Source organism: Argentina silus, assembly GCF_951799395.1.
Source record: "Argentina silus genome assembly, chromosome: 5".
NCBI classification, from domain to species: domain Eukaryota; kingdom Metazoa; phylum Chordata; class Actinopteri; order Argentiniformes; family Argentinidae; genus Argentina; species Argentina silus.
In genome coordinates, this window is record NC_139659.1 from 318,645 (window position 1) to 328,198 (window position 9,554).

Genomic DNA, 9,554 nt, shown 5'->3' on the forward strand with positions numbered 1-9,554 from the left:
GCTCGTTAATGCAAATATCTAATCAGCCAATCACATGGCAGCAACTCAATGCGTTTAAGCTTGTAGACATGGTCGAGACGACCTGCTGAAGTTCAAACCGAGGATCAGAATGTTGAAGAAAGGTGATTTAAGTGACTTTGAACGTGGCATGGTTGTTGGTGCCAGATGGGCTGGTCTGAGTATTTCAGAAACTGCTGCTCCAGTTGCAGTTCTGAAGGCAAAAGGGGGTCCAACCCGGTACTAGCAAGGTGTACCTAATAAAGTGGCTGGTGAGTGTATGTGTCCTATGTAAAATGATGTAATTGCACAAATATGTACATTATAATGATCAAATTTACCACAAAAATGTCATATACGTAATATTTCCGTATTTCATAAAGAATATGATAAAATATTGTGGTCCATCACTTTCCAGTGATCCCTTACCTCGCGTTTTATTTTGAAGTCGCGAAAACGAAGCCGGAAGTCTTAATGTCGGTACCTGTCGCTTATTGTCGCTCAGAGAACACAGATCCCGAATATCAGATTCTACGGCCAAACCCTCCCCTCCCCTTCCCACTGCCACATAATGATACTACAAAAGAAACAATTGTCGCAGTTAATTCTTTCATCCTGCCAAATAGTGAGTCAGTGCGCGTTCTCCATCCTCCTATTCTGACTGCGACCGGACCGACGGGGTTGCGCCTGCGCACGTGTGACTGCGACAGGGCTGGAGACAGGTTGAGAGGACCGCTCCAACTGTCATGCAAATCATACTTTCACCGAAACATGATTATTTTTGACTCAAATTCAGGCTGAAATGGTAATATCACTGAATCAATTATTCTACAAAAAGCATATGCCTATGACTATCTGAAGCTTTATATAGGACAGCATGTAAGTAACAACAATTCAAAATGTTTTTAAATTGACTGCACAGTGTGTTTAAATGAGAGGGAACATCTAGGTTATTTTTTTCAGAAATCTATCTTTACATTATGAAATGACAAGACAACAGTATGGCATGCAATACATTCATGTTTAATGAACAATCATCACATGAATCAGTAACTAAGTTCATTCTTCTCATGAATGTTCCCTCTTGTCTTTCAGCCAGTCTGTCTACACTCCAGGAACTGTATCAACCATTGAAAGGTTTAAAGACATTATACACTGGGTAGAGTTATTTTTGTTTCTGTGACCCTCGGCTAATCAAGTAATGCTAACTATTCAGACAGCGGAAAAACACAAATCATCGTCACATTCTTTTTCCCACAGAGCTTCTGATTGGACTGTCGGTTTCACCCCTGGGAAGGAAGACCCTAACCCTAACCCTAACTCTAACCATCGGTTTCACCCCTGGGAAGGATGACCCTAACCCTAACCCTAACCCTAACCATTGGTTTCATCCCTGGGAAGGATGACCCTAACTCTAACCCTAACCATCGGTTTCATCCCTGGGAAGTAAGCCACACCCACAAGCCCGGTCCATTTCCTGCGGTGGTTGCCGTGGATACCGTGTGTCACATGCCTTTGAACTGCTGCATGATGGAGAGGAGGTGTTCGCTGCGTTTCTGGATGTTGCTCTGCTCCTCCTTGAGTCTCTCCTGCTCGTGCGCAACCTCCTCCTTAGAAAGAAAATACATGAAAAGATGCAGAACCCTAACCCTAGCCTTAACCCTAGCCCTAACCCAGACCCTAACCTTAGCCCTAACCCTAACCCTGATCCTGACCCTAACCCTAATCCTCTGAGTCTTTGTTTAATGCTGGCTTTTCACCGGTTCAGGACGAGATGATTTTTTTGACATTTGACATGTCATGTTTAATGACATGAGATTTGTAATAATGCTCCCCTGCGTGGTATGTACGTGACACGGGCACCGAACCCTGATGACCCAGAGGACTTCCCTGCCCTGGCCTGGAGGACGGGAGCAGCACTGGACCAGGGCCCAGTTCATGGGTGCCTCCAACACTTGTACTGTGCCTCAACAGCTGTACTTCCCCTCTCCCTCTACACACCCTCAGTCTACACAGCTCCTTCCTCTCCTTGTCGTTCTCTTCTGCCCGTGCTCGCAGCCAAGCCTCGTTTTGGGCGCGGTGCCTCTCAAGCATTTCCTGTAGTTCCTGCGCAACCAAACCACAGACAAACGGCTGTAACGCTCTGTGAGAAATGTCTCCACACAAAGGTACTATTGAAAAGCTACATGATGGATGAATGAATGAATGAATGAATGGCAGTCAAAGAGTGAGACTGTACATACCTGCTCCTGTTGTTGATGGTGGACTTGGCTAGCTTCTCTGTCATACTGAAGAGCTGCTGCAGCCTGAGCAAGCTCTGACTTTTCTCTACATCAATCAATCAATTAATCAGTAAATCAATCAATTAATCAACCAATGAACGGTAAGGAAAATATAAAAAAGTCATGACTTGTAAACACAGCGAGCTATTTCTCAAACTTTGATACCTGTCAAGTTTTTGGAATTCGTCATCCAGCATGGAGAAAGCTTGTTGGATCATGTCCATGGCGTCATCTCGAACGGAGCTGAAGTCTCTGTGGGCCGGAACCTATTGATCCAACAACATCATAACATTTATCCTTCAAGAGCCCTGTAAGAACACGCTACATGTCAACAGAAGAGCCCTGTAAGAACACGCTACATGTCAACAGAAGAGCCCTGTAAGAACACGCTACATGTCAACAGAAGAGCCCTTTAAGAACACGCTACATGTCAACAGAAGAGCCCTGTAAGAACACGCTACATGTCAACAGAAGAGCCCTGTAAGAACACGCTACATGTCAACAGAAGAGCCCTGTAAGAACACGCTACATGTCAACAGAAGAGCCCTGTAAGAACACACTACATGTCAACAGAAGAGCCCTGTAAGAACACGCTACATGTCAACAGAAGAGCCCTGTAAGAACACGCTACATGTCAACAGAAGAGCCCTGTAAGAACACGCTACATGTCAACAGAAGAGCCCTGTAAGAACACGCTACATGTCAACAGAAGAGCCCTTTAAGAACACGCTACATGTCAACAGAAGAGCCCTTTAATCACAACAAAATAAAAGCAGAAGAAATGGAAATCTACAAAGGAAGGTTTTTTTTATTTTTTACATGCAACCCCACCTGTGCACAGGCAGCTGTGTTCTCTGTCCTCACAGGAAGCTGAGACTCACTCAACTCATACTTGACATTGGGAACTTTAGTTGGCGCAAAGCTGGTAAAACAAGAGTGAAACTGCCTTGTGAAATCTGAAACTTCATTTGAATAACTCAAATAACTCAAAGCAATGTATGAAATGAACACTTCATGTATCTATTGCCCCTTTGTCTTTAGATTTAGAAAGGCGATATGTTTTAAGAAAGCAAAATGTGATTCTATTCTTCTGTGTTGCAGTCACTGAGATGGCTGACAGCGGACGGAAAAGCACTCACCCGTGACTAACCTGAAGACCGAACTCAGACAGAATCTCCTTCATCACTATCAAGATTGATAAAGCAGAAACACAAACAGGATGACAGGAAGTGATGTCAATGTATAAAAGAATGCAGTGAAACAAGATAATCATCAACTGACAAGATAATCATCAACTGACAAGATAATCATCAACGTTTCTTAAAGGTTTCAGTTTCGTTTCCTGTCAGCTTGGTCACCTGGCTGTCTCTCAGACGGGTTTATCAGCTTCATCACCTTCAGGTCATTGAATTCCTGCTCCTCGTTTTTGCCTCCAAACACATAAACCTGCATTAGAATAAGACCACACCGTCCCTCAGGAGGAGCAGGGGTGATGGGGCACACACACACACACACACACACACACACACACACACACACACACACACACACACACACACACACACACACACACACACACACACACACTCACATGGCTGTGGAGGATGAAGGCTGTGTGTCCGTAGCGTCTGGAAGGAGGGATCCCCACATAGAGAGGCACCTTCCATTTCATCTTAGCTGGAGAGGGGCGGAGGGAGGGAGGGCGGAGGGAGGGCGGAGGGGGAGGGGTCACGGCGGGTCAGCTACGTGTCCTCTACATTAGTCAGAATAATCTTATCCTAAACTTTCACAAGAACTTTTAATTGCTTGAAAGTATAATTGCTTTTTGAAGTGGACTTTTTACCACCTGAGGGCGCCCATCGTACATTTTCATAGGCATGCTAATCTGATCCTAGCAGAAACAGGCGAGTGACATTGCCAGTTGACTCACCAATGCTTAGTTTGTGTATCTCATTTGTTGAAGTGACTGTTCCATCCTGACTGGTGCACTTGCCACCAAACAGGTAAATATCCTGAATTCAATAAGATACAAATGTGTTACACATGAATACTACAAAGTACTGGATTTTGCTACATGGCATATTCTTCTCCCTGGATGACTTTGGTGGTGGAGGGGGGGGAGTGGGCGGTGTGTACCTTGTCATGGTGAGCTGTGAGGGTCTGGCCTGCACAGGCCAGGGGGGATTCACCTTTCACCTCAGACTTCTGCCACACCAGGGTGTCTGAGAATACAGCCACCTTCCCGTGATATGTTTATGACATCAATAATGCACTAAGATGTCACAATGACTTTAGAATCACACCGTTACATCACAGTGGGGCTGTGATATAACTGAGGCCTTGGTCATAAAATCAAAATAGAATTCGGCAAGACTCAGTTCCACTGTGAGGGTTTGGTCGTAGTATTAGAATAGAATTGGGTAAGTGGTTTTCTATCATGTCACAATGGATGTGTGCTCAGTGATATGTACTAAAATCAGTCATTTAAAAAAATAAGCTAATTCTTTTTTTTTTTTTTTTACCTGTGTTTAGAACATAGACATCTCTGTAGTAGCTTCCATTCTTGGCACAACCCCCAAACAAGAACACCTGCTCACTGACTACAGCAAACGTGTGGTTATATCTACGAAGACACAACACACAAGTTTATCTAAGGAGAAACAGAAGAAGGAACTGAGGCCCAAACAGTTGTTATGTGTCCAGCCTCTGCTGTGGAGAGGGTTGTGTGCGCTTGGATCAGGATGAGAATGCTAGAGCTGTCCTTGGAACAGTTCTTACTGCCCCCTGCCAAAAACAGGGGGCTTCAATGGAAGACAGATGGCATTCAGATATATTTTCACACAAGGTCGTCCGGTTACTGAATCGCTGTTGGTGCTGCTGCCAGCGCACCATGGCAACCGTCTACACACATTCTGCAACGGAGCGCTGAGCGACTAACACATCAATGGTGCATTTTGACAAAACAAATTGCGATCGCAATTTCAAAAACAAACAGCTCAACGGGAAAATCTGTTCCTCTAAATCTAACCTCAAGGAATTTTAGACCGTTTGATATGGACTACCATACTGTTTCATTCATCATTTTGAAATCAGGGTTGAAAAAAACAGCATTTTGTTTTCTTTTGCATCTGCTTTGCCTTAAAATCCTTTCCAGTTTCATATATTTTCTTCATGACATTCCAGAAGCCCAAATTACCTTGCAGATGGCAGAGTCCCAGTGGCCTTAACGGGGGTCCAGTTCAGTGAAACTGAAATAGAGGCAGTTAGATTGTGGGCCAAAGTGACTGAGGGTAAAAAGAGGGATTCAGGCCATGTCAGAGTAGATACAAACCCTCCACAGTGCAGATCCATCATACCCCTATATGGGATCTGATGAGGCTGAGCAGCCTTGTCCAGGCCAATAAGAGGAACTGTGTGTGTGTGTGTGTGTGTGTGCGTGCGTGCGTGCGTGCGTGCGTGTGTGTGTGCGTGCGTGCGTGCGTGCGTGCGTGTGCGTGTGTGCGTGCGTACGTGTGTGTGTGTGAGGGGGGCATGCAAGTCTTAGTGAGCCCATGCTGACCTGTGTTGAACATCATGAGGTCATCAGTGGGCTCTCCGTCCAGGAGCCCACCGTAGACATAGATGTTGTCTCCCACGGCGACAGAGCTGTGTCTGATGGTCCTGCGGGACACGCCCCCTGTGGCGAGCCGCTCCCACGTCAGTGACACTGGCAGAAAGAGAGAGAGAGACAGGCAGAGAGAGAGAGAGAGAGAGAGAGGCAGAGAGAGAGAGAGAGAGAGGCAGAGAGAGAGAGAGAGACAGGCAGAGAGAGAGAGAGAGGCAGAGAGAGAGAGAGACAGAGAGAGAGAGAGAGACAGGCAGAGAGAGAGAGAGAGAGAGAGAGGCAGAGAGAGAGAGAGAGGCAGAGAGAGAGAGAGAGAGAGGCAGAGAGAGAGAGAGAGAGAGAGGCAGAGAGAGAGAGAGAGACAGAGAGAGAGAGAGAGAGAGGCAGAGAGAGAGAGAGAGAGACAGAGAGAGAGAGAGAGAGAGGCAGAGAGAGAGAGAGAGCCACGTTTACTTATCACACTGGTTTCATGCAGTAATGACCAGCATCATATTCCCAAAGCAGAGAATCTCACACGTCAACTGGTTATAGTTAGACTAAACCAACCAATACTAGGTATACCAATACTTATTAATAATAATAATAATAATAATAATAATAATAATAATAATAAGCGTTATTTATATAACCCTAACCCTAACTCTAACCTTTTTAAAACAGTGTTACAAAGAGCTTTACAAATAGATAAAACAGATATGCAAATAAAAACACAAATATAAGTAGAAACAGTAAAACACAACACATTAAAAAGAATAAGAGCAGCATCAAAAACAATGTGTAGTCGTAAAGCCACTCTGGAGAACACCACCAGTAATCTAATGAAGCCTTCACCAGACTCCAGGGCTGCTCCTCCAGTAGTCTAATGAAGCCTTCACCAGACTCCAGGGCTGGTCCCTCCAGTAGTCTAATGAAGCCTTCACCAGACTCCAGGGCTGGTCCTACAGTAATCTAATGAAGCCTTCACCAGACTCCAGGGCTGGTCCCTCCAGTAGTCTAATGAAGCCTTCACCAGACTCCAGGGCTGGTCCTACAGTAATCTAATGAAGCCTTCACCAGACTCCAGGGCTGGTCCCTCCAGTAGTCTAATGAAGCCTTCACCAGACTCCAGGGCTGGTCCTACAGTAATCTAATGAAGCCTTCACCAGACTCCAGGGCTGGTCCTACAGTAAGATCTAGTTTACCGCTGCCCTGTAATCTCACTTATGTCATAACAGTAGACTCCAGGGAGACCCTCTCCAGCCAGGGGATCCGACACGCCTCCAAGCAGGTACAGCTTGCCATGAACCACACTGTGCAGGAACAGGAGGAACGCAAACATGAGGCAATAACTGATTCCAAAACAAAAACAAAAACACAATAGCAACAAATGTATAACTATATATACATGTATATATTTATAACTATATATATATGTATGTAATTATAACTATATATACATGTATATATTTATAACTATATATATGTATGTAATTATAACTATATATACATCTATATATTTATAACTATATATATGTATGTAATTATAACTATATATACATGTATATATTTATAACTATATATATATGTATGTATATATTTATAACTATATATATAGCTCATATGTTGGCTCAAATGTCAAGGTACTGTAATTGTGTAATTGTGCTACATCGTACATCTTTCAGATTTATGAACATGTGCATAATATGCAAATACTGCATTGTTTACCAAAGAGTGTGTCCTTCTCTTGCCGAGGGAACAAATCCATTTTGTGGCATAACCTCCCAGGTGAGATGACTGGGTGACACTGCAAACAATACAATCAGGAAAGACAAATGATGCCTCCTAAAGTCCATAACAAGCATTATGAGTCACAGGAAGTAGGGCTATGAAAGCATACAGATATTTGGATGTGCTCAAAATATGAACGTACCCGTGAGCATGTAGAAGTCATTCAGATATACTGGCTGGTCCTTCTGCAAAACAGGGGGAAACACCAAAAGCATCAGGCTCATTGGGATGCAGTGCCTTGCATAAGTAATGGGACATCGCCCTGTGTAAGTAATGGGACAGTGAAGCATTTTTTCTACTCTCCAAAAGTTTGGATTTGAAATCAAACAATGACTATGAGGTTAAAGTAGAGTTTGTCAACTTTTATTTAAGGGTATTTTTGTACATGTTGGTTTCACGTGTAGTATTTGGCCGGCAATCCTTTGCATGTAATAACTGCCTGAAGTCTGGACCCCTTGACCCCACCAGACGCTGGGGATCTTCTCTGGTGATGCTCTGCCAGGCTTGTACTGCAGCTATCTTCAGTTGTTGATTGTTTTGAGGTTTATTGCCTAAAATCTTATCATCAGGAAATTAAATGCATGTTTCGGATTTAAAGCTGAAGATTGACATGGCCAGTCAAAAATGTAATTTTTTGGGCCCTGAAAAACTCCCTAGTTGCTATGGCAGTATGTTTGGGGTCATTGTCTTACTGTATGATAAAGCATCATCCAATGAATATGGAGGCATTTGCTTGTATTCAAATAGACAAGATGTTTCTGTACCCTTCAGAATACATTCTGCTGCTGCCGTCAGCAGTTACATCATCAATTATGACAAGTTAGCCAGTTCTAGTGGCAGCTATACATGCCCAACCATAACACCCCCTCCACCATAATTCACAGATGAGGTGGTATGCTGTAAATCCTGGGCAGATCCTTTTTTCTCTGAACAGTCCTCTTACAATCACTCTGGTACATGATCATATTCATACTTTTTAGCAAACAGTAACCTGACCATCCTTTTTGAGGATAACTAGTGGTTTACACCTTGCAGTGAAGCCTAGTTTGGCTGGTGACATATTCTGCGGATGGTAGTCTCTGACACATTCACATCTACCTCCCGAAACCAATATGCACACAAATACTATCAAGTAACTGTTTTACCTCATAGTAATTGTTTGATTTAAAATCCACATTTCTAGAGTATAGAGCCAAAAGAAGTCCCATTACTTTACGCAGGGCACTGTACAGTATATAGAAAATCTACACTTAGTTAATAAAAAAGTGTCTGATTTACTTCATGGGTCATGGTGGACACTCCTCCAAACAGGAAAGCTATATTCCCAGCAACAGCTAGTGCATGACCATGTCTGGCAGTAAACATGGAGATATTGAAGCATGAGGGTTAGACACATTTCTATGGATAAAACAGCTTCTGTCTGTCTGAAGAGGATCATGTTCAGCTGAGTTAAGAAATGACCTGGACACATCGATTAAAGCTGAGCTGTCACTGAAGGTATCACACACACACACACACACACACACACGCACACACGCACACACACACACACACACACACACACACACACACACACACACACACGCATGCATACACACACACACACACACACACACACACACACACACTCTTACCTGGGGCTTGGCGCTTCACCTTTCATCTCCTTGTCAGTCCAGTGTCCACTTGCTAAAGCCATTCTGCTGTCAGATGGAGTCAAACAAACAATATTCTAAATTCTTCCTTTTTTCCGTAGTCCTTCCCTCCTGTGGTTCTGTGGTTCAGGTATTGTGCTGAAAGCAGGAGAGAGCTTCAGGTGAGTAATGTACAGGAGGGTTTGCTGGCTAAGCAGTGTGTCCGCTTACAAGTACACCTCTGTTGCAATGCCGGTGAACCGAACACTCTTG

At 43.8% G+C, this 9,554-nt stretch overlaps 1 protein-coding gene across 1 annotated transcript; it reads right to left on the reverse strand.

Annotated features, from left to right (window-relative positions):
• Nucleotides 1–1,005: 1,005 nt before the first annotated feature.
• LOC310804625 (RING finger protein B) lies at nt 1,006–9,346 on the reverse strand (the record flags this gene model as incomplete). The annotated part of the gene is made up of 18 exons (XM_083669944.1): nt 1,006–1,607; nt 1,999–2,103; nt 2,241–2,325; nt 2,445–2,545; nt 3,111–3,201; nt 3,419–3,464; nt 3,638–3,725; nt 3,871–3,956; nt 4,210–4,291; nt 4,416–4,501; nt 4,802–4,902; nt 5,476–5,527; nt 5,839–5,985; nt 7,084–7,172; nt 7,588–7,666; nt 7,793–7,835; nt 8,929–9,001; nt 9,285–9,346. 18 exons carry the CDS (start codon nt 9,344–9,346, stop codon nt 1,503–1,505), a joined length of 1,521 nt encoding a protein of 506 aa, XP_083526070.1. The 3' UTR covers nt 1,006–1,502.
• Nucleotides 9,347–9,554: the final 208 nt, after the last annotated feature.